The 26,450-nt window shown below is 40.1% G+C and overlaps 1 protein-coding gene across 7 annotated transcripts in view; it reads left to right on the top strand.

Annotated features, from left to right (window-relative positions):
* LOC117978935 (notch homolog 2 N-terminal-like protein R) overlaps nt 1–26,450 on the top strand; it is an 84,808-nt gene that overhangs the window by 57,258 nt on the left and 1,100 nt on the right. For 3 of the 7 annotated variants that reach the window (XM_055102303.2, XM_063606122.1, XM_055102307.2), the window contains exons 3-4: nt 6,862–7,121; nt 15,034–26,297. In XM_055102303.2, coding sequence (XP_054958278.2) covers nt 6,862–7,121; nt 15,034–15,557 — 784 coding nt within the window. In that variant the 3' untranslated portion in view covers nt 15,558–26,297. Of the gene's footprint in view, nt 1–6,861; nt 7,122–15,033; nt 26,298–26,450 lie in introns of those variants that run through there. The other 4 variants (XM_063606131.1, XM_063606130.1, XM_063606127.1 and 1 more) reach the window with 4 other exon arrangements.

The following is a 26,450-nucleotide window of genomic DNA, read 5'->3' as shown; positions in this document are numbered from 1 at the left end:
AAAATAGGGTACACTAGTAGTTCATGTGAAATAAGGCTCTGAATATTTTAGCTGAGTGTGTATTCCATAGCACATAGTAGTATTTTGTGGCTTCTAAAAAAGTACACATATCCATTGGGTATGAGTCGGAGCATTATTCTTTCTTGAACTGCGCTCTCACGATGCCTCCTCAGTTTAAGAACTTATTCTGAAATAGTAAAAGCATAGTGTCCAGATCAGGAGGTCATGGTTCAGCTCTGTGCTGCACTGGTAAGAACATGTGTTAAGCCTTTTTCCATTTTGAGCCTCACTTTTTAAAGAGGTTTTTGATGAACTGGAGTCATCCAGTGATGGGGAGGCAGGATAGCCTAGTGTTGAAGCACACGCACTCTAGAGTCTACTTGGGTTTGAATCCTGCCTCTTCCATCTACTAGCTGTGAATTTTTTTTTTTTTTGAGAGGGAGTCTCGCTCTGTTGCCCAGGCTGGAGTGCAGTGGCGTGATCTTGGCTCACTGCAACCTCCAACTTCTAGGTTCATGCCATTCTCCTGCCTCAGCCTCCCGAGTAGCTGGGACTACAGGCGCCCACCACCACGCCTGGCTAATTTTTTATATTTTTAGTAGAGACAGGGTTTCACTGTGTTAGCCAGAATGGTCTCGATCTCCTGACCTGTTGATCTGCCTGCCTCGGCCTCCCAAAGTGCTGAGATTACAGGTGTGAGCCACCGCGCCCGGCCTAGCTGTAAAATCTTAATCTTTCTAAGCTTTGAGTTCCTCATATATAAAATGGAGGTTATAATATAGCACTGGAGCGAGTAATACAAGAGACAATAGCTATCAAATGCTTAGCAAATATACAATACATAGTTAAGTACTTAGAAAATATGTTTTCAGTTACTTCGGGTATATACCTGGGAAGGGAGGCAGAAAATTTTGGTCATTCTGATTATTATTACTACTATTAAGCATAGAAGCACCACTAAAACGGTGAAGAAGCCTGGAAATAACCCTATACTGAGGAATACACCAAACCATTGAATCCTGGAAAAAAGAAAACAAAAGGCCCACATAACTATCTTCAGATTCTTGAAGGGCTACGTGTAAAAGAAGCAGAAGGCTTGTTCTTTTTTGTTCTAGAGGGTAGAGATAACCTGGAAATTGTAGAGAGACAAAGTTTGTTCTTTTCAAAGTTAAGACATAATTTATGTATCATAAAATTTACCCTTTTAAAGTGTTTAATTAAGTAGACTTTAGTATTTCCAGAGTTATGAGACCACCACCATTATCTAATTTTGAAACATTTTTATCACCCTGAAAGAAATTCTCTACTGCTTAGTAGTCACTGTCTATTTCCCTTTCTTTGCAGCTCCTGGCAACACTAATCTACTTTCTATCTCTACGGATTTGCATATTCTGGACATTTCATATAAATGGAATTATATAATATGTGGCCTTTTGTGTGTGGCTTCTTTCACTTGGCATGTTTTCAAGGTTCATCCATGTTGTAGCATGTATCAGAATGTCATTCCTTTTCATGGCCACATATTTCATTTATGGATATACCACATTTTCTTTATCTGTTCATCAGCTTATAGGCATTTGGGTTGTTTCTACTTTTTAGCTATTATGAATAATGCTGCTATGAACATTTTTATTATGTGGGCATATGTTTTCAGTTATCTCGGGTATATACCTAGGAAGGGAGGCAGAATTTGAAGAATTAAGAAAGAAAGAGCTTTCTCACAGTGGGATCCACCCACATTGAAGACTGTTCTTTTGTTGAAGTAGTCAGCCAGTAATTTCAGTTAACAAATGCATAGTGTTTACTATGTGCTGGATAGTGTTCTAAGTGCTTTACCCTTATTTAAAAATCCTATGAAGTAGGCACTGTTATTACATCTCTTTTACAACAGGGAAGTTTAGTACCTGGCCCAAGATTACACATTGAGTAAATGGTGGAGTTGGGATTGAAATCCAGGTGGTCTGGTTCCAGAGTCTGTACTCTTAAGAGCAGCACAATAATAACTCCAAGCATTTATTAAATTCTCAAGATTTATCCGGCACCATGCTACATGCTTGTATTCAAGCAGAGGCTGGTGATCATCTTTTAGAAATATTTTAGAAATGATTACTTAATTGGATAGAAATTAAATTTCTTGAATCTGAAGGTTCTGTTATTCCAAGGATGGCTGGAAATGGGGGAAAAGCCAGCAACAAGATGATGTCTGGCCTGAGGCTTTTAAGATGATCAGAATTTGTATCAAAAAGGAAACTGTGAACACGAATGATAAGTATTATAGGAATTCAGTTAACAAGTGTTGTCAGAATGTGGTAATAAATTATATACAACTTAAAGAGATGAAGTTACTTTAAATTGTGTGTGGAAGCCTTAGAAAAATTGAATAATTAAAGTTTCTTGGGAAGGTGATCTCCTTTTACAAATGTTTAGTTTCAAATAGTGGCAGCACATATTAGGATAGAGAGATGACTTCTAGAAAACTGAACATATGGGACTGGAACAGTGTATTTTGGAGTCAGTTACAGGAAGGAAGTTGTTTAAAACCAAGTGAACAACAACAGTAACAAATGCATTTGAGAGAAAGAGCAGTGCAGTCCAGACTTAAACATTAGGGTGGCCATAATAGATGGGGAAGAAGGAGAAATCAGCAATCCAGACTAAGACTTCACTGGGTTTTGAGTTAGACAGAGGGAGTCATAGAAGCCAAGGTAAAGTGATTAAAACGGTGCATGGAGTGGTTAGCAATTCTCCCTATAGGAGAGAGAATTTCCTTATGAAGTTTCAGATGAGACCACTGAACTTGACTAGAGGAAAGTCATTGTTTTTAGAAAACAGTTTCTAAGCAATAATTAGAATTAAAGTTTTGTTGCAGAGGGATAAGTAAGAAGTAGATGGAAAAGAAAGAGAAATATCTGAAATTAGGCTACAGTCATAGAAGGTTAGCTGTGAAACAATAATTTGGAAAGGGAAATGGGACCTCATGAAAATGTGGGTTAAAAGAGACTTGTATATCTTCTAAGGTAAAAGTAAAGAACTAAGCTGATGTCCAGCCCTCTAAAACATTTTAAATAGAAATCAAACTTTATTAATACAGTAGGTCTAGTTTCACATAAAGCAAATATGTGGTTCTGTACACGGGCTTTAGGAGAGTAAGTCTGTTGTACCTCATATGTAAGTATTATCCCATTTAGAGGAAAACCCTGAGTCTTTCTTTATAGTGGCTTAAAGGCCCCAATTGATCCACATCCCAGTTACAGCTCTCATCTATTTTCTGCTGCTCCAGATATTCTTGCTGTTTCTCAAACACGCTAGGGCTGCTCTCTGTGTTATGGCCTTTGCATTTGCTGTTCCCTTTCTCATGAATGTGTTTCCCTAAGATACCTGCATGATTACTCTCACCTTATTTAGGTTTCAACTCAAGTATTGTTAGTGAAGGTCTTCTCTGATTTTCCTATTCTAAACTGAGATACTTCTCTTTGCTCACCCCACACCCTCATCCCCAGCTCCATTCCTTCCTGTTTAATTTTTTTTCACAGCACTTAACTCCATCTATTGTGCATCTTTTACTTAGTAATTTTGTTTTCGTCTTCCGCTATTAGAATGTAAACTCCAAGAGTGTAAGAATTTTTCTAGCACTGGAAAAATGCCTGGCACATAATAGGCATTTACTAATTGTTGTGTGAATGAATGATTATAAGTTTAATATTCTTTGTGGAAACTAATAAGGTTGATTTCCTATCAGAAACCGATCATTATTAATAAGCATATTGGATGGTATTTATAGAATTAGCCTTCATATGTTCTCTACTCAGAAGTTGGCAAACTTTTTCTGTAAAGTGCCAGAGAGTAATTATTTTTGCAGGCTTTGTGGTCTCATTACAGCTACTTGACTCTGTTGTTGTAGTGGAAAATCAGCCATAGACAACCTATAAATGAATGAGCATGGCTGTGTTCCAGTAAGACTATTTATGGACACTGAAATTTGAATTGTATATAATTTTGAAATGTCAGAAAATATCCTTCTTTTGTTCTTTTTTTCTAATCATTTAAAAATGTGAAAAACTATTCACAGGCCAAACAAAAACAGGCAGTGGTCCAAATTAGACTTGCAAACTGTACTTTGTCAATCTCTGGTTTTACTGATTTCTTAAATATATCTTAGGTTAAAACTTATTTTTCCATACTTGATAGGGAGCAACAATGTGAATTAAACTGTAGAAACAAATAATTCAGAAATACATCTGTTTAGCTTTAGAAACTTCCATTTTGCTTCATTTTTGTTTTCCTGGGAACCTTATATTTCCATTATATGTTTATGATGCTACCATTTAAATGAGTTTGCATTCTCTTAGCATATGCCACATGATAGTGTTAGGGTGGTGTAATAGTTCAGGAGCAAAGCTGAGCAAAGCCCACCCACGTTTAAAAATTTGCCATTATTTAGAAGGTGCATAATTCCCATATGGGAGAATGAAGAGTCATCTAATAATGCCCAGAGGGCTGCACTGTGAGTGAGAATTGTGTTGCAGTTTTTAACATTCATAACACATTTCTTGAATAAGCTGCAAATGCTTTTAATAATATATCTCAGAGTTAATTTTAGCTATGCTACATTGGCACTTTTTGCTCCTCCACTTCAAAAAACCAACACAAGAAACTATTCTCAAATCAAGCTGTAATTTGGATGGGGCATTGTATTTTCCTCAATAAGCACAAAGAAGAGAGAAAAGATGTTTTTACTTGGCAAAACTTTTTTTTTTGAGATGGAATCTCACTCTGTTGCCCAGGCTGGAGTGTAGTGGCACAATCTCGTCGGCTCACTGCAACCTCCGCCTCCCGGGTTCAAGCAATTCTCATGCCTCAGCCTCCCGAGTAGCTGGGATTACAAGCGTGCACCACCACCCTGGCTAATTTTTGTATTTTTAGTAGAGCCAGGGTTTCACCATGTTGGCCGGGCTATTCTCAAACTCCTGACCTCAGATGGTCCTCACACCTCAGCCTCCCAAAGTGCTGGAATTACAGGTGTGAGCCACTGTGCCCAGCCCAGTTGCAAAACTTTTTAACATTTATAAGGTTTTTTACATACTTGATTTTGTTCAGTTGTTAGAATAATCTCATGATGTAGGTGACCTTATTAACTATTTACAATGTGAGAAAATGGATAGTCAGTGAAGATAAGTAACTTGTCCAAGGTCACAGCACCAGAACTCCAAACCAGACCTTCTGACCTTCTTGATACAGACTCCTCACAGTCACCTGCATGCCATCTTTGGTTTCAGTGCTATGAACTTTCTTCACTGCCTGTTGGTCTGTAGCTACACCTACTCATGAAGATGCCCAGAGCCTTAGCCGCTCCTTGCTCCGCCATGCTTATCTTATGCAGCTCTGGGAGGGGTGAAGAGGCTGTGGCCAGTTACCTCACTACCACTATAGCTATTCACCACCCTGTTTTCTCCTTTAGCCATTTTAGCTACTACAGAATTCTTCTGGGCATTTTCTGTCTTAGTTCCCTAGTATCTGGCCTTCCTTCTTTTCTCAGTAACTGTGACCCCTGCTAGCTAGCCTTGCCAACCAATGGTTAATGAAAGGTCTTGGATATGACTGTCAAAGACAAAAGCACTCATGACCCCAATGTTTCAGGTCACAATGATTAGGAAAATCAGGACAACAAGGCTTGGGCACAGAAGAGCTGGTTTTTGAGAGGGGGATTTAGAGTTTGGTTTCAATGTGTAATCTTTGAGGTAATGGTAGAACAGCCTACTAGATTCAGTTTTCTAGTCCCTGAAAACTAAAACGAGGAATAAGTTGAATCACATATTTGGGGCACCAGCCAAATATATAGCAGCATTTATAGTTAGCATCAAAGTGTTTGTGTTTCTTAATTTAAATGCTTCTCAGAGATTCCATTTAAACAACTTCATTATGAAAATGGAGACTTACCATGCCTTTTTGATATTGTTCAGAGAAAATTGTCATAAATAATACACACAGTTTGAAATGGTTGTACATCTTATGAATCAAGGGGTGGCATGTAAAAAGGTTCCTCAGTGCCTCAATGTGGAAAATATCATAGAATGTTATTCTTCAATTGATTCCTTCCTTCACTTTGGTGTTTATATGGTATCTTAGATATTTTATGTTATTTTAATTATATTTTGTGCCTTTTTATTTGGTTAAAAATGCCTACTACTTAAATATTAACAGATTTTTAAATATCCCTTTGAACTCTTCCCCATTCCTGTACCTCCTTTCCCTTTTTCCGTTGTAATGTCAGCCACCTGAACATAACCCAGAAAACTAGGTATCAGCCAATTGATGTTTCAGTGGAAATAAGAGAAAGAAGCACTTACTATTTCTCAATGCTTAATTGAGGAAAAGCACATGATATCTTACATATTTTAAATTGGAGGGGATAATAGGGTCAAGTTCATGCATTATATTGTGGACATCTTAATCCTATCAAATGGCTTAGTCAAAATGAGAAAGTTAATGAATTTAAGCAGACAAGTATGAACAGTGCTCTAAAAAAGGTGCTGTTACACCATCCCAACCTGTACACACATGAAAAAAAGCTGGGGTGCATTTTGCGTTTGAATAAGGGTCATGTTGACTGGCCATGGCAGACCCTGCTAGACCATACACCTGATACTCTGTCACCTGCCAGGACTCAAAAGGACATGGGAGTATGTGGTTAAGTTCTCTAAGGACTCTTTCTTCTAAAGGGAAGCAGTTTTATAGGTGGTACTTGTAGGTCTGTTGATTCACAATCTCGTGCTTTCTTGATTGGACTGTATTGTTTTACTGTAATTTTTTGGACTTACAAGAAGTCAGGTGTTTTCATGGACTCTTCTCTTTTCCATACAGATGTCCAGAAGGCTTGTTGGGGGAATATTGTCAACATCGAGACCCCTGTGAGAAGAACCGCTGCCAGAATGGTGGGACTTGTGTGGCCCAGGCCATGCTAGGGAAAGCCACGTGCCGATGTGCCTCAGGGTTTACAGGAGAGGACTGCCAGTACTCGACATCTCATCCATGCTTTGTGTCTCGACCCTGCCTGAATGGCGGCACATGCCATATGCTCAGCCGGGATACCTATGAGTGCACCTGTCAAGTCGGGTTTACAGGTAACTAATGAGACCAAAGCCAGTGCTTTCCTACCTTCAGCAGATACCTTTATTTAGCATCTTTTAGATCATGGTGTCTGGCTCTTAAATGTCCCCCAGCTCTGGTGCACATTTAACATTATGATAAGGAACTGGGATGTTCCAGACAACTATCCCTAACTTCCTTTTAAGAGTTTCAGGGGGCAGAGAAAGAGAAAGAAAAAGGACCAAATACTTTGACTGCTTAAAGTATATATGTCAGGGCCAGGTGCGGTGGCACACGCTTGCAATCCCAGCACTTTGGCAGGCCAAGGCAGGAGGATCACTTGAGGCTAGAGGTTTGAGACCAGCCTGGGAAACATAGCAAGACCCCATCTCTACAAAAAAACAAGAATAAAAATAAAACAAAATTAGTCATGTGTGGTGGTGGGCACCTGTAGTCCTAACTACTTGGGAGGCTGAAGTGGAAGAATTGCTTGAGCCCAGGAGTTTGAGGCTGCAGTGAGCTATGATCGCACCACTGCACTCTAGCCTGGGTGACAGAGTGAGACCCTGTCTCAAAAAAAAAAAATATGTACACCAGGATGGGGAATCAGAGTTTACTTCACTAAAAGAAATAAGTACACTGTCACCAGAGGAAAAGTTGCTGATGTTATTGACTATTTGCTTTTAGAAATCTCCCTCCCTAGACATTCAGGGCACTGGCTTTTCTGGTTTTCTGAACCCTGTTCCTTTTGCTTCTTCATTACCTTGTTCTTATCCATTAAATGTCTGTGCTCCCTGGAGCACTGTTTTGCGCCCTCTTTTGAGCCGCATCACAGCTCTCCCTAGGGAATTTCACTGTGTGTATTCGCCTCCACTGCCACTGTCTTCATTAGCTTGCTGATGAATCTCACCATCATTCCCTTAGCTCCACCCAACCCTGACATTCAGGCTCATGTTTCTAGCTATCCTTTGTACGTTCTCCTTGGAGATATTCTACAGGTACTTTCAGCTCACCTTGTTGACAGAAATACGTAGCAACCATGTACATCCCAAATGCCCACGCTAGAAACTCCCTGTCCCTTGTTCTGACCTCATTTCAACTCAGTCACCCAAGCCAACCTCTGAGTTGCCTTTCACGTGTCTATTCCTCCCATTTCCTCTGCTACCCTGTAGTTGAGGGCCATGTTATCTCTCACCTGGACTTCTGAAGTAGTTTCTGAATACGTTTTCTTGCCTTTCTTCTCTCCCCATCTCATTCACCCATGATATTACTACATCTTTGATTATAAATGCAAATATTCTAACAATCTCACCTGCTTACAATGTCTAATATTTTTTCATCATCCGCAGAATAAACTGCAAACTCTTTTACATGACTTCCATAGCTCTCTACAGCCTAGACTTTACATCTTTTTGTAGCCTGGCCTCCCCACAAGCATCTAGGCCTAGTCACACCAAATTCTCCTTATTTCCTGAAAATGTTGTACTTATTATTGCTTCCATACAGTTACACACCCTTTTTCCTGGAATGCCCTTTTCTACAACTGGTGATTGTCCAATGTTATTTAAAACTGTGTCTTAGTGACCCTTTCATGATTCCTTTAGGCAAATGGTCTCTAAGTTTTATTATTTTTATGTATCACATTTTATTGTAATTTTTTTTTACACATATCTCACCTGAATAGATTGTGGGTTTTTCTAGGTGGGTCTGAGCTTTATTCAAAAGTGTTTATTAAATTAGATGAGAAAAGGAGGAACATTCTTCATTTTTTCTCCTGCTTTAAGCACTAAACCAAGAGTTCCATAAATGCAATAAGCAAAAAAGTGAAAAATGTACTCAGAAAACTATACTGGATCAGTTAGTGTAGAATACTGTTATATTAATTTTTCATTGTATTAGGGTTCTCTAGAGGGATGGAACTAATGGAATATATATGTATGTATATATATTCCAACCCAAAGTGTCTTGGTGGCAATCGTAATATATATATAGGCACTCTTTATATATATATAAAGGAGAGTTTGTTAAGTATTAATTCACATGATCACAAGGTCCCACAATAGGCTGTCTGCAGGCTGAGGAGCAAGGAGAACCAGTCTGAGTTCCAAAACCGAAGAACTTGGGGTTCGATATTTGAGGGCAGGAAACATCCAGCACGGGAAAAAGATGTAGGCTGGGAGGCTAGGCCAGTCTCGCTTTTTCATGTTTTTCTGCCTGCTTTATATTTGCTGACAGATGATCAAATGGTGTCCATCCAGATTAAGGGTGGGTCTGCCTTCCCCAGCCCACTGACTCAAATGTTAATCTCCTTTGGCAACACCTTCACAGACACACCCAAGATCAATACTTTGTATCCTTCAATTCAAGTTGACACACTCAGTTTTAACCACCACAAATCTACCCCTTGTTAACTTGAACCCATACACATCTCCTGAGATCACACATAATCTTCAAATAAAGACAATAATTAGGTCATAATTACACCTAATGTAGTACAACTATTCTTCGTACATCCGGAAACACACCAGTCCCCAACTGAAACACTCTTACATAAAGTTAACGATACTTAAATGCTGATGTGAAGTCAATAAATCTTATGTCACAAGATAAAGGAGAAAGGAAATAAAATGAAGATATTTTCTTAGTACAAGTGTGTGCAAGCACAGACATGTTTTTAATAAAAGAAGGAGGAAATACTGAGGACACTTACAGTCCTCATTTCTGCAGCTGGTCACATGGTAGTAGCTGGTATTGATGACTACCTTCTTCTACCCATTTTGTATTCCTTTTGCCTTCAGCAAACACCTCAGCAGGTTGTGTTTTTTTTTTTCCTGATGGAGAGGCCCAAACCTTCATTCATCCAGGCGGGACCATTTGTAGTCCCGCCTGGATTGGGCTGTTGTAGTTGCCCACTGACCTTAATCACAGGGCATGGTAATACTAAGAGACGCCCTAATGGATCTCCTGTATTCCATGAATACTCTTTCTTACCTCCGTTCTGGAGTAGTAGACTGATTTCATCTTGATAGCCTGGGTCTTGATAGCCTTGATGTCCCAGCCAACACTGTAACGCCTTTCTTAGCCTGTTTACTTAAAGGTAGGAACCCAAAGTGTCCTGGTGGCAATCTTAACTACCAGTTGAATGGAATTGTTGTTGTGTCTTCTGGTGGCAGCGTTCCTCCCTCTGGAACTAAGACCTCTAGGCCAGCAGAACTTAATGTTGCGGGAACAGGAAGCAAACATTTTGCTAGTGGATCACTAGGGGTGATGGTGAGTGGTACCACTTCCATTTCCACCCCTTGATTCCTGGACCTGTGAATCCTGGCTATGGGAGAAACAGTACCACATATTGGATGCTGATTCAGAGCATACACAGCCTTCTTGAGAACTTTGCCCCAACCCTGCAAAGTATTCTCACCTAGTTGGCATTGTAATTGTGACTGCAAAAGGCCATTCCACCGTTCTGCTTCAGGATGTTGGGGAACATGGTAAGACCAGTGAATTCCATGAGCATGAGCCCACTGCTGCACTTCTTTAGCCATAAAGTGAATGCCTTGGTCAGAGGCAATGTTGTGTGGAATACCATGACAGTGGATAAGGCATTCCATGAGTCCGCGGATGGTAGTCTTGGCAGAACCATTGCATGCAGGATAGGCAAACCCATATCCAGAGTAAGTGTCTATTCCAGTAAGGACAAACATCTGCCCTTTTCACAATGGAAGAAGTCCAACATAATCAACCTGCCACCAAGTAGCTGGCTGATCACCCTGAGGAATAGTGCCATATCAAAGGCGCAGTGTTGGTTTCTGCTGCTGGCAAATTGGGCACTCTGCAGTGGCAGTAGCCAGGTCAGCTTTCCACCGGCCCATGTTGTTTTCTGCACTGGGAAGGTGGGGCATGAGCACAAATGTTAGGACCTGAAAGGTGGTGAACTCTGCCTGGGCAGGGCAAAGCCAGAGGAAACTCTGGTGGAGGTCCGTAGCAGTCCTGAGGTGCAAATCGGTCATCCAACCTGGGTGTAGGGGTGAAAGACTAATTGAACCATCTAGTAGCTGGTTCCCTCCAAAGTTTCCCTCGGGATAGCTGGCACTCTCGCAAAAACCCCACTCTTGGTACCAATTTACTGTATTAGTCCATTTTCACGCTGCTGATAAAGATATCCCCGAGACCAGGAAGAAAAGAGGTTTAATTGGACTTACAGTTCCATATGGCTGGGGAGGCCTCAGAATTATGGTGGGAGGCAAAAGGCATTTCTTTCGTGGTGGTGGCAAGAGAAAATTAGGAAGAAGCAAAAGCAGAACCCCTGAGAAACCCATCAGATCTCATGAGACTTATTCACTATCATGAGAATAGCACAGGAAAGACTGGCCCCCATGATACAGTTACCCCACTGGGTCCCTCCCACAACACATGAGAATTCTGGGAGATACAATTCAAGTTGAGATTTGGGTGGGGACACTACCAAACCATATCATTCATCAAAAGGTGTTGGTGGGGTAGAGGGTAGTTAGGATGATCCATTATCTCCATCATGACGATGATGGTATTGATGATGTAAGTCACTGAAAATATTTGGTGTTATAAGAATAATTTCTTCCTGATTGTCAGTTTTGAGTTGTTTTGCTATTAGGAGGCAAAGTAGGGGGGCATATACCCACTTAAAATATTTTAATTCTGGCTAGTGGAAATGACAGTAATGCCTTCTTCATAATTAAAATGTCACTCTGAAATGGTCCCAAATTAAAACTTCTTCCTTTGTTGTTAAGAAGGATCTCTTCTTGGTGTGTTCTGCAAGATTCTGATCACCTTTTTTTTTTTTTGAGATGGAGTATTGCTTTGTCGTCCAGGCTGGAGTGCAGGGTGCAATCTCGGTTCACTGCAAGCTCCACCTCCCGGGTTCACGCCATTCTTCTGCCTCAGCCTCCTGAGTAGCTGGGACTACAGGCACCTACCGCCATGCCCGGCTAATTTTTGTATTTTTAGTAGAGATGAGCTTTCACCTTGTTAGGCAGAATGGTCTGGATCGCCTGACCTCATGATCCACCCGCCTCGGCCTCCCAAAGTGCTGGGATTACAGGTGTGAGCCACCACACCCGGCCGATTCTGATCATCTTTTATACATATGCTATTTTTGTCTATCACTTTAGGAATCATCACAGATCAAGGTCATCCTTTTGGTTTTTGTGATAGCGCTATACCTCAGTCAGCTTACTAGCTCATCTCCACTCAGAGATGAAGAAGCAGAGGCAGCAAGTTAGTGCCTATACATAATATATATGGAAACCAAATTCAGGGTTGATTCTTTCTTTCTTTCTTTCTTTCTTTCTCCCTTTCTTTCTTTCTTTCTTTCTTTCTTTCTCTCTTTCTTTCTTTCTCTCTCTTTCTCTCTCTTTCCCTCTCTCTTTCTGTCTTTCTTTCTTCTCACTCTGTTGCTTAGTACAGTGGCGCAGTCTCGGCTCACTGCAACCTCCACCTCTTGGGTTCGAGTGATTCTTGTGCCTCAGCCTCCCAGGTAGCTGGGATTACAGGCATGCGCCATGAAGCCCGGCTAATTTTTGTATTTTTAGAAAAGATGGCGTTTCACCATGTTGGCCAGGCTGGTCTCAAACTCCTAACCACAAGTGATCTGCCCACCTCAGCCTCCCAAAGTGCTGGGATTACAGGCATCAGCCACCACTTCCAGCCCAGGGATCTTTCTGTTTCAGTTGTGGGCATCACTCTGAAAATCACACTTGCTAGAAGTGAGCATTTATATCTCTTCTCCACTGTAAATAAGTGCCTCTTAGTGACATGAGTGGAAAGACAAGAAGAATTGCAGTTCCTTCATTTTCTGTCTTAGCTCCCTGAGATGTATATGCTGTGCCTAAATTTGTGTTATAGTTTTCTCCTTTGATTTGACATTCCTTGATAGGCAGAGAGCACTTTTCTGTGCTCATATGTCACATCTCGCATCTTTTTCCCTTATAGAAAAACTCTTGTGTCTCCCATTTACCTTTCTATGAGGTCAGAGATTTAGATACTTTCCTAGACAATCAACTGGAGTATTAACAAATTCAAGGAGTTCTCGCCATCCCATTACTGGGTATATACCCAAAGAATTATAAATCGTGCTGCTATAAAGACACATGCACACGTATGTTTATTGCGGCACTATTCACAATAGCAAAGACTTGGAACCAACCCAAATGTCCATCAATGATAGACTGGATTAAGAAAATGTGGCACATATACACCATGGAATACTATTCAGCCATAAAAAAAGGATGAGTTCATGTCCTTTGTAGGGACATGGATGAAGCTGGAAACCATCATTCTCAGCAAACTATTGCAAGGACAAAAAACCAAACACCGCATGTTCTCACTCATAGGTGGGAATTGAACAATGAGAACACTTGGACACAGGAAGGGGAACATCACAAACCGGGGCCTGTCGTGGGGTGGTGGGACGGGGGAGGGATAGCATTAGGAGATATACCTAATGTAAATGACGAGTTAATGGGTGCAGCACACCAACATGGCACATATATGCATATGTAACAAACCTGCATGTTGTGCACGTGTACCCTAGAACTTAAAGTATAATAATAATAATAATAAAAATTCAAGGAGTTCTCATCTCTGTAGTTTAAATAATAAGCGACTTAGACTAATGACAACAAAAAGCCAGCCATGTGAATACCAAATTTACTAGTTCTGTGAGGATATTTTTTTCTCTTTCTCTTTCTGCCTCAAAAAATCTGCTTTGCTTCCCCTGGCATCATGATTTCGTTTTCAACCTGTCAGAGTCTTCCTGCTAGTGCTGGTACTTTCCTACTTGAGAAAGTCCACGGAATACCTTCTAGACCTCTGTCCTCCTGATGGCTTCTATTTCATTTGTTATATAGGGACCCAGAGGTCCTTCATCATTTTCAAACACATCAACAGATATTTATAGCAAGGCCACAATTAATAAAATGTTTCCCAGAATATATGTGTGTGTTACATTTAGAGGAAACAGAAGTAGTATTGACTTGTTTCTATCACCAGAGGTCTATTTAGTAACCATATTTTGTGGAAAATATCGATATATTTTATCCATTCAACAGACATGATTTGAGAGCATACCATGGAGACCCAACCCTGCCAGGGTGGCAGGTGGTATAATAGAAGAAAATAGCAAACTTGGTGTACCTGTGTTTGCGCACATGTATGTATGTGAGGGGCACTAAGGATGACTTTACAGAGGTTGGAACTTTTGAGTAGAGTTGCCAAGATAGGTGAGAGTTCACTAGGAAAACAGAAGGGAAGTTGATTTTTTTTTTTTTTTGAAATGGAGTCTTGCTGTGTCGCCCAGGCTGGAGTGCAGTGGTACAATCTCGGCTCACTGCAACCTCCGCCTCCTGGGTTCAAGTGATTCTTCTGCCTCAGCCTTCCAAGTAGCTGGGATTACAGGTGCGTGCCACCATGCCCAGCTAATTTTTGTATTTTTAGTAGAGACAGGGTTTCACCATATTGGCCGGACTGGTCTTGAACTCCTTACCTCATGATCTGCCTGCCTCGGCCTCCCAAAGTGCTGGAATTACAGGTGTGAGCCACTGCTCCTCGCCCGGAAGTTGATATTCAAACAGGAGCACCATATGCAAAGACAGTGAGCTCTGAGAGAGTAGATGGATCCAGACTCCTATTGCTGATAGCGTCCTGCAGGATTGGGCTTCAATGTGACTAACCTACAATTGCCTCCAGGTGCTCCACCCACTGAGTCCTTGTGTCTCTGCTGAGGTCCTTGGAGAGTTACTGGAGAGGTCTCTGTGTCAGATGACCTTGAGGAGGCTCTGATTTAGCCTTTTGTAAAATGCAAAGAGTTGAGGTCTTCTCCACGCAAGAGCTCGCTGATGTCAATGAGGTATTGAGGATGGGGCCATCTCCTATTTCTGTGGCCAGTACTGAGTTTTGTTATCCTTCCTTTAGGTAAGGAGTGCCAATGGACCGATGCCTGCCTGTCTCATCCCTGTGCAAATGGAAGTACCTGTACCACTGTGGCCAACCAGTTCTCCTGCAAATGCCTCACAGGCTTCACAGGGCAGAAGTGTGAGACTGATGTCAATGAGTGTGACATTCCAGGACACTGCCAGCATGGTGGCAACTGCCTCAACCTGCCTGGTTCCTACCAGTGCCAGTGCCCTCAGGGCTTCACAGGCCAGTACTGTGACAGCCTGTATGTGCCCTGTGCACCCTCGCCTTGTGTCAATGGAGGCACCTGTCGGCAGACTGGTGACTTCACTTTTGAGTGCAGCTGCCTTCCAGGTAAGGAGCTCCCTAGTGTCCCAGGATTAGGGGACAAACCCCTAGCACAGGAGGTAGTGGGTGTGGCTCAATTGCTTTTTTTAGGAAGCGCAAGGAAAAAGGGAAGTGAGAATTTTGTGTGGGGTGGGTTGCTAGTGAGGGAGGAGTTTTATGGGCCCACTGTGGTCCATAAACTGAGCAGGGGATAATTTAGCATGTCAGGGTTTATGATGATGAGTGGCTAGAAAATTGTTTATTGTCCCTTTTGTAGAAACAGTGAGAAATAAGAGGAACAGAGCTCTGGGAAAGAGACAGGCAAGTCTGGAATGGAAAAGAAGACGATGAGAATTAGACACTGGAAAATATGTATGTGTGGTTAATAAAGTGCTTTAAACTGAATTGACATTAACAGTAGGTGATCAACTTTCCTATGTGCTTGTGCTTTTGCTTTTGATGGAGTAATTCATTGTTTTCTTATCCACCTAAATGCACCCAGCTGCCCTTGATTTTCTCTGGGCTACTGGCCTTCACAACCCTCTCCCATGTACCCTCTCTGACTTTGGGGTAACCCTCCCCTAACTTAAAGCTAGAGAATTCTGAAACTGAGGAGGGGATCCTCTGTTAATCAGTGAGCACTTTTTGATGAGCTGATAGATGATATATGAGAGACTATGCGTGGCACAATACTTTGTTACACTCTTCACTGATACAAGTGTTCTAGAGTGCACACACAACCCAAAGATAGAAACAAAAAGAGGAGCAGTGTCGGGGAGCTTGGGGCCTGGCGTTCCATGGAGAGGGAGAAAGGAACAAGCCTGGCCAATTCATTCAACTCCTTATAAAAATGATGAGGAGGCTGAAAACCAAGAATTTTGATTGGGAACAGAATACAAGCAGCTGGAGCAGATGAATTACTAAGCAACAAAGATCCTGTTTTTATACAAATATCCTTAGTACAAAAACAAAAGAAGGAAAACTGTAGGGGGGAGTAATGTGCTAAGTAAGCAGAATTGCCTGAAAAAGAAGTTGTTCTAGTTACTCTTTCAGAGTGGGAATCTTAGATTCTGGTATTGTGGATATGGTTCACATATAATGGGATTGTGTGTTTTATTTTGGAGGGATTAAAGGTCATAGGTTGGTCCTCAGTATAAAATCAACTGGTAATTTATTCATTTCATTTGGTAAAAATGTATTGACTGCCTGCTATGTTCTAGGCACCATGCTATGTATTTGGAATACAGCTATACAAAGCATTGTCACATAATTGAAATGAAAACTTTATATTATTTAAGTCACAAGAACAAGCTATTTAATTATATTACTTTTAGTTTCTGTTTTAATAAAGAATAGATAATGCTATCATTCTAGATACTAAATGTTTTCTTAACATAATATTACTATCCACTTTATCTTGTAGAAGAAATAACTAAAATACATCTGTCTTCACTCCTGTATTTGTTTGCATTTTAAGGGTTAAAGACAGAAATAGAAATGTAAACAACTTTATTTTGAAAATATTTCAACATTGCAAATATCTCTGGGTCTGATATTCTAGTAATCTAATTGGCTAGTAATTGATGTTAGTGTGATTTATTGTTGAAGGCTAAATGTGTTTTTCAGTTTCAAGAAAATTGCTTTTAATAATTGCCTAGAACAAGAGGTTGATTTGGCAGCAAGATGTTGACGGGAAGTTAGAGAAGTCAATAAAGGAAGTTTTTAGCTGAGAGAGAGTGATTATTCACTCCCATAGCCTCTGCATTGTTATCCATTAGCCACGATAAGAACCTTAGGGAATTCTGAGAATGTGTCCAGGAAAGGATCTGTCAAACTAGAATCGTATCTCCTCCTTGAGAAAGGAAATAACCAAGGATTCCGCAGCTGAGAGGCTGCCAGGGCTAGTGAAATAGAGTAAGGAAATCTTGTCTGTCTCTTATTCTCTGGTTGTAGTTTAACACAAGACACTTATTTACTCACTGATGGTGTGTGTGTGTGTGGGAGGGGAGATTAGCATGAGGGGTGGGAATGGGGAGATTTGATGAAGAGAAAACTAACATTTTTTTGGTGACTCAGGAACTGTGCCAGGTACTTCCATGCTTATTAGCTCAATTACACAAAAATCTTGGGACCAGGTATTATTTTTCAAGTCTTCCCACATGAAGTAACTGAAGTTTGGAGATGTTAAGTGATTCACCCAAAGTTGTACAGCTAATATGTGGTTAGGCTGGGTCCTGAAGCCGAGGCAGTTTATTTTCAAAGCCTTTGCTTTGTGCATCTTACTGCGCCACATTGCACTGCACATCTGCTTCCTGAAAGCACTTTGTAGGTGTGATAAACTTTTCGTTAAATGCTTTAAGCTGTTTGGGTTAAAAATATATGTTCATGTTATAAGAAAACCAAGACACTCCTAATTATAATCAAATAGTACTTGTTACATATCAATATGTGTGTGTGTGTGTGTGTGTATATATATATATATATGGCGTTGTGCAGATGTTTAAAAGTAGTTACATAGACTAGTTCTTGCTTTTCAGGGTCCCATAATCTAAACCAGATGACTTCAGCTTTGGATAAATATATAGAAGGAAATTTAAAGAGAATTCAAAACAATAGATGATGCAGTGACACTGTGAATAAATGTTATTTATACAGTTTGTAAGATTTCATGCTCATTGTTCGTATGTCCCAGGTGGAGTTCAGAAAATATTCACTTCATTTCCACAAAGGGAAATAGTGCCTAGAGATGGTTTTCTTTTAAAAAGTCCTTTTCATAATGCAGTGCCCTTCCTTCCATTGCCCTTCATTCCATTGCTTCCCATGCTTGTCAAGAGACTAAAATGTTACTTATAGTAATAGTCACTATCTCAATGTAAACAGCACCCTTATTTGATGAGAATTATTATTTCAGTTCTAAAAATGGGGAAACAAAGTCAGCAGGAGGCAAAGTAGCTTGTTAAAGTATTCTGCAACTTTCAAATGGTTGCTTCCACTGCATTTCACGTCTTGGCACTTCTAATTGAGGGTTACTCTAACCACCCTATTTAAAATTGTAACTGTCCCCCACCCCCTTAATTACTAACCCTGGTCTACTTTTTGTTTTCTTTTTCTGTAACTCTTATCTTCTTACTATATAATTTATACTATATAATTTACTTCATTATGTCTATTGTTTATTGTCTGTCTTTTCCAAATTCTACTGCCTCTTACCCTCTCCAGAATGAAAACTAGTATCTTTGTTTTTGTTTACTGATGTAACCCAAACACCTACAAACAGTGCCCAGTATATACTAGGCCCGCAAATATATATTGGCTGACTGTATGGTTTAGTATCATGTCATAGTATTGAGATGGTAACTTTGGTCTTCTCATTTTCTTCTTTGTATTGTGCGTCCTAGACTTAGTTTGGCCTCTCCTTTTGTCCTTTTATACTCTAATACTGGATAAGAATTTTGGAGTCTTTTTCAACTCTGAGTCAGTGAATGCCACATAACTTAGTGACTATATTTAAATGGTTAATTTACAATTTTTTCCCTGCAAAGGATACTGTAGTCACTGTGAGTATTTTAGTATTATTGTAGGACTCAAGAGGGAATTAAAACTACAAAAATGACTCATCTTGTATGACACAGAAAGAAATGTTTCTTCACAGAGGGAGGAGAAAAATATCTTCAAGAGAGAACTAATAGAATCAAATCAATGAACCATGTCTCATCTTTTTGGATAAGTAACTGTTAGTAATCCAGACACTTCATGAGCTTTCGTTATGTAAAGTCTTTAGCAGAAGCTAAAGGAGGGGCACCAACCACAGTAATTTTAATTTAAGAACAAAATGGAGCATGAAAATAAATTATTAAATCATTTACTCCCTCTATTTTTGGGTTAGGGCCAATAATGGGGAGAGAAAGAGGTAGACTAGTTTTGTGTTTGTGGCTATTTTAGTAGAGTAGCACAAGTAATCAGAAAACAGTAGGCTGTTTTGAATTTACTGGCTGTCCCTTATGAGTTCACAGTTAGATTGGACTGTCCTCAATGTACTTTCTTTTTTTTCTTTCTTTCCCACATCTCTTTATTTCTCTGATTTTGTTTAAACTTCATAAAGAGCTCTCTGATGTTTCCTTTCCAAACAATGAAGGTTTATCCTTTGTAAACTACCTCTGTACTCCACAGGCTGATGATATGTGATATCCCTATATCATTAAAGTAAAGCCTAAGCACATTCTGTGGCTTTTGTGTCTACTCTGTTGTTGCTGAGCTTATGAACTATTAGAAATAATTCCCTCTTGCATTTTCACACATGGGGAATGTGATGTTCTCTTGGGTATTATGCTAATCATATTTTGGCAGGTTTCTCTGGAGCAGATGCAGAAATGATCATACCACTTTCCAGGGTGTATTATTTTAGCTCCTTTGACTTGGGCCCTAAGTCTGTTTTACCTGATGTTCCTGAAAGATGTTCCTGATGTCCCTCACTGTTCTTTCATGCTGGATGTTCTTGCCTATGCTGCCTCCTCAGCTATCACCCTCTCTTCCCCTTTTTAATGTAGAACTCATTCTTAATGATTTGTCAAAGGCACCCTATTTCACTGAAATGCCTTCTATATTCCCTACCCTCCAAGTGGATTGTAGACCTTCTAAGGTCTTTTGACATCTGCATATCTCTAGCACAGCACTTATCACGGTGATTATTTATCTGTTCATCTTTCCAAGTAGACACTCTCATTTTAACTCCCTACCCTAGTCGCCAGCATCCCCAGCATAGTGCCTGTCATAAAATGGTGCCACAATGAAAATTTGAAAAATGAATGAATTGAACGTGATAAACATAGATGAGAATCCTATATTCTACAATTTTTTTAATGTACTGAAATTATTCTTTTTGAATCCCCTTATTTATTTCTGTGACTTCTTTGGTGACAAAGTTAGAAAAAAGTGGAGGTCAGTAGGGAGATATGAAGGGACGCCGGTGGGAGCAGTGAGCCTGGGCGGGTGATGGAGTGGGAGATACGTGGCACAGGGGTCAGTGAGTTAATCTGGGCTCATTCAGAGAATGGAAGGTGTGTGCCAAGAAAACTGGTTGGATAGGGATAGGTCAGGGATTCCCTCTTGCATTCTCACACTTGGGGGCATGTGTCATTTTCTTTTCTTTTCTTTCTTTTTTTTTTTTTTTTTGAGACGGAGCATCGCTCTTTCTCCCAGGCTGGAGTGCAATGGCGCTATCTCGGCTCACTGCAACCTCCACCTCCCGGGTTCAAGCTATTCTCATGTGTCAGCCTTCCAAGTAGCTGGGACTACAGGTGCCTGCCACCATGCTCAGCTAATTTTTGTATTTTTAGTAGAGATGGGGTTTCACCATGTTGGTCAGGTTGGCCTCGAACTCCTGATCTCAGGTGATCCACCTGCCTCGGCTTCTCACAGTGCTGGGATTCCAGGCATGAGCCACCATGCCTGGCCGCATGTGTCATTTTCTTGGGTGTTATACTGATCGTATATTTGCAGGTTTGCTTTTGTGACAGACTTCTTCTGGGGGAAAAAAAGTATCCTTCTATCTTTTTACTTTTGTCCAGTTCCAGGTATCCCTGTTTTTTTCTTCACTCTTCCTTCCTTGTTCATGGGAGTTTTTCTTCAGGACTTCAAGCCCAGCTTCGGAGAATCCTGGTTGTGTCATCTCATCTCCTTTCTGCTCTCTTCTCTACCTAGCCTTTCCACCCTCACACCTCCCGGGGTCTGAAAATGGAAAGATAAGGGTGTTTCCCTGAAAGTTGCTCTTCTGTGTGGGGATGACAGGTTCTAAAGACTCTTTTCTGGTCCCTGCCCTCATTGCCATGATTAATCAGTTAAATGGCCCGAGGTTTTGTAACAGCACAGTCTTAAAATGCTTCTCCCAAGTTTAATTTCTCTCCATTTGACCTTTTAAGGATGTGAATTGGCTTTAAGCAGTAGACTCCCTTTAGTACGGCACTGTGAGCCTCTCAGTGAATCTGCTACATCCATTCCACCCACGGGTCTGGAAACTTGTCTGTTTACATTTCCCTAAAAACCTAAGATATATTTTTAAGAAGTGCCTTGTAACTTTTCATATAGCCTTTCCCCTACTTTGGGTAGACTGTTTCTTACAGGAATTTGGTAGATCTTTCCAAAGAGAATTCTGTATCTCTATTTTTAAAGCATAAATCCTGTCAACTTTGGAGGAGAACTGATTTGGCTTGAGTTTTCTCAGACATGGGAACTTTTGACCTAAGTTTGTATTTTACATTGTTGAAAGGGAACTCCGGGATCCCAGAAAACATATGGACTGCAATTGGGTAAAGTTTCTGTTTCAGTACTTATTCCTACTTACTAGCCGTTTAATCTTGGTCAAGTCAGCCATGTGGCTCTCAACTTCCTCATCTGTAACATAAAAGGATTAGAGTAGACAATCTCTAACAAATGCTATAATACCACTGACAAATAATAATATTAGCTAATATGTGTAAGGCACTGTGTTTAGTGCTTTTTCCCTTAATACAATAGCTTTGAGATATAATTTATATACCATACAATTTACTTCTTAAAAAAGTACACAATTCAGTAATTTTAGTAGATAGGAGTAACCATCACCACAGTCAATTCTAGAATATTTTTATACATCAGAAGAAACCCTTTACCCATTATCAATTACTCTCCATTCCTCCTAACTCCCTCCCAGCCCTAGGCAACTACTAGTCTACTTTCTGTCTTTATTTGCCTCTTCTGGACATTTCATACAAATGGAAACATGCAGCATGTAGTAATTTATGACAGCTTCTTTCACTTAGCATGAGGTTTTCAAAGTTCATTGATGTGGTAGCATTTATCAGTACTCTGTGCCTTTTTATAGCTGAATAATATTTTCTCATATAGATTTACCACACTTTATCATTTTATTTATCCATCATCAGTTGATTGACATTTGAGTTGCTTCTACTTTTTGAGTATTATCAATAATTCTGTTATGAACATTCTTGTATAATTTTTTGGTAGACATTTATCTTCATATTTCTTGGATATATACCTAGGAGCAGAATTGCTGCGTCAGATGGTAATGCTGTTTAACCTTTTCAGGAGCTATCAGACTGTTCTGAAGTGGGTACATTATTTTACATTCCAACCAGCAGTGTATGAGAATTCCAGTTTCTCCACATCCTCATCAACAGTTGTTATTGTCTGTCTTTTTTATTATATTCATCTGTAATGTGAAGTGTTTATCTCATTGTGGTTTTGATTTACATTTCCCTGATGGTTGATGATTTTCAACATCTTTTCATATGCTGATTAGTCATTATGTATCTTCTTTGGAGAATGTCTGTTCAGATCCTTTACCTACTTTATAATTGGTTTATCTTTTTAATATTGAACTGTAATAGTTTTTAAAAAATATATCCTAAATACAAGTCTCTTATCAGATAATATGGTTTGCAGATATTTTCTGTCATTCTATGTACTGTCTTTTCACATTCTTGATGATATACTTTTCAGCCCAAATGTTTTTAACTTGATGGAATACAATTTATTTTTTCTTTTGTTGCTTGTGCTTTCAGTCATATTTGTGAAAACTTTGCTTATCCCACATTACAAAGATTTACTATTTCTAAGTGATTTATAATTTTACCACCTACCTTTAGGTCTCTGATCCATTTTGAGTTAATTTTTATGTGCGAGGAGGGAGTCTAACTTGATTCTTTTACATGTGGATATTTAGTTGTCCCAGGACCATTTGTTGAATTAAGTGCCCAGAACAAGTACATCTATATATAGAGAAAGTAGATTAGTGGTTGTCAGAGACTGCAAGAAGGGGGGAATTGGAGAGTGACTGCCCATAGGTACAGGCATGCTTTTTGGCATTATGAAAATATTCTGGAATTAGGTAGTGGTGATGGTTGCAGAACTTTTGGAATATGGTAAAAGACACTGAAATATATGCTTAAAAATGGTGATATTTGTGATATATGAATTATACTGTAGAAATAATAACAGTAATAAAGCAAGGTGTCTTTCCACATCTCCATGCCTTGTATTTTCATTAAAAAAAAAAAAAAAAAAAGAATTTCAGGGCCAGGCTCAGTGGTTTACTCCTGTAATCCCAGCACTTTTGGAGGCCTAGGTGGGAGGATCGCTTGAGGCCAGAAGTTCAAAACCAGCCTGAGCAACATAGCAAGACCTTGTCTCCATGAAAAATAAAAAATTAGCCAGAAATGGTGATGTGTGCCTAGAGTTCCAACTACTTGGAAAGCTGAGGCAGGAGGATCGCTTGAGCCTAGGAGTTCAAGGTTGCAGTGATCTATAATCACCACTGCACTCCAGCCTGGGTGACAGAACAAGACCCTGTCTCAAAAAAAAAAAAAAAAAAAAAAAAGGCATCTCACTTTAATAGTAAGAGGCCAGCATATGATGCTGGCAGCATGTTGTGAGGAAATGTATTCGATGAAAGAAGTTAAATTCCAGTTCTCCTTTTTTCAGAAATGAGGTATAGGGGAGAGAAACACGTACTTGGAAAGAATTGACCCAGCTGAATTGGAAAATGTGGGAAGGGGATGGGGAAGAGGCTGCTCCACCTGAGATCTGGCTCCAGGACTTACAGCAAGGGGAACTTGGGCAAGTTACAGACTCTCTATGCCTCAGTTTCTTTATCAGCAAAACAGAATCATCCCATAAACTATAAGGTCGATGGTATCAGCGGGTCCGCAAACTGACTGCACATCTGAGTCATGTTAACAAACACATTCCAGGCCCCACCTGAGCCCTCTGAATCAGAATCCCTGTAAGGAGGACGATGAACTTGAATTTGCACTGACTTTCCCAGCTGTTTCTTACTCTGATCAACTTGGGGGTAGGACCCATTGAGCTGCAGCACATCATTCCAAAGCCAAAACACAACAGCAGGACAAGAATATTTTCAAGGCAGTCTCTAAAGCAGAGGAGAAACTGTTGAGGGAACCTAGAAGTAAAGGAGATCTGGCTTGCTGGGCTCCATTAGAACTTTGAGTACAACAGAGACATGAGCCCTTCGGGACACATGCCTGAGGTAGTGACAGTCCAACTTTGGAAGAGTGGAAGCCCTAGTTTCAAATTCAAGCATGCTTTGAGTAGAAATTAAGTTTACCTCTTTTTGCACAGCAACATGGCCAATCTTTCCTAAGCTGCTCAGCTTACAAGAAAAGGAATCATACTGCTAAGAATTCAAACTTCAGCAGTCATAGGTAAGTAAGGAAGTCTTATAAACCTATTCTAGCCACCTAACCAGAAACTCGAAATTTAGCAGGTTCTTTCAGTTTCAGGACAGTTGTGTTCACTAGATCAGAGGCATTGAGACATGAAGAACAGACCCTTAAAAAGGGAAAGTGTTCCCTTCAGTTTGAGGACATCACTGGAACATTAGGGAAGTGGGAACACAGCTGCTCACTCTACAGTGTGGGTTGCCTTTGTGTCTGGAATGTGTCTGATGTCCTGATCCCTGTGCACATTTCAGGGAGCCTTGGGAGGACCCCGAATCACTGATGGAATTGGGCAGTGCATGGAGATGGCTCAGCAGGACGAGGGTAAATGCAGGGGCAAGTCCAGGTCATACTGAGAGACAATGAGTGGCGCTGATGAGGACAAAGATAAAATCAAAAGTTTGTGCTTCATCTTCAAAAACCCAAGCTGATAACAAACTTGGCCTGATGAGAAATAATAAGTATTTTTCTATTTACATGAGAATTTAATCTCAAAACAGAAATCAGAAAAATATGAAGTCCAGGGCATAAAACCTAAAACTATTGCTCATATTTATTGTTTCTAAATAGAGCAAAGTGTAAAATCTTCTCCATAAGACATACATTGTGGTTATAAAAAGGCAAAAGTGTTAGTGAGAATCATTGGTATTCCATAGAAGAGTGAATTAAACACAGCCAAGGGAAGACCCACGTCTCATACTTCTCTTGTATATTCCAAAGTTCCAGGGAAATTCCAGGTGATAGAGGTTATTTCCCATACTGTTAAAGCAAGGTTTCAGACACTTCTGAATTTTGGTCCCAGTACTCTAGAAGGGCACACCTCTGTCCTGGAAAATAATACAGGAATGAATACTCTTCCCGTGACCCATTCTGGTCATTCTTCCAGCATCACAAAAACCAAAAAATGGAAATATGGCCAAATACGTGATTAGCTGTCCCTCATCTTCAGGTTTCTTATCTGTTACTTATAGATAATAGCATTACCTTAAGGATTATGATGAAGATACAATGTCCAAATATAAACAGTTTTGAGCAAAATGCCTTGTATGAATTGGTCAATGAATAATTAATATGTGAATATTTACTGGATTGTATGGATCCTATGAATAATTACTGAATAATTATTGTGATTGCTTTTATTGGCAGTGCTGAAAACTCATCCCTTTGTGACCTCAAGTAACCCATGACACTTTGTGAAGCTGCAGTTTTTTCATTTAGAAACTTGACAGATTTTCATTCTGACACAGAATGTCAGGTCTCCCAGACCCTAGAAAATACCTTGACTTAAAGCCTTTGATACATCTCAAAGCAGTATCCTTACAGTGTCACTGGAAGATGGTGCGGGCTGCAGAGAGGGATGCTTTCAAATGGGATTAACCAGTCCTCCTTCCTTCACTTCCACATGAATGCTGGGCAGCCCAGGATCAACCCACTGCACCCTCAACTCAGGCAAGTCCAGCAGCCAATCTTAGGAGACCTGGGCTACAGAACAGTCTCTCAAGTTCCAGGCTCACAAAACCTAGGTGGGGATGAAAGCTGAGAAAGCGAAGAGGTGGTTCAGGGGATCACTCTTTCCTACTTGTTCCTCTCACCTCAAACTCACCTTCTACTGCACAGCAACACTGAGGATCGCCAACCAACCCTGACCATAACCTTGATCTTGCCATGTTCTGTTAGTGGAATGCAACCCAAAATCAATGGTGTTAGGTCATCTCAACAAAATATATATCAAACCATATTCCATAAGAACTGCTCGTGGCCCTGTTCTTTTCAGTATATGGGAAAACAAAACGGAAACAACAAAATAGCATCAGGTTTACAAAACTTCCCAAGATAGATGGTCACACATGTTTTCAGGAGACCTCTATATAAATG

The sequence above is a fragment of the Pan paniscus genome, chromosome 1 (genome assembly GCF_029289425.2).
Source record: "Pan paniscus chromosome 1, NHGRI_mPanPan1-v2.0_pri, whole genome shotgun sequence".
NCBI classification, from domain to species: Eukaryota; Metazoa; Chordata; class Mammalia; order Primates; family Hominidae; genus Pan; species Pan paniscus.
The sequence above is the reverse complement of the archived record's forward strand: the minus strand, read 5'-3'. Positions and strand labels throughout refer to the sequence as shown.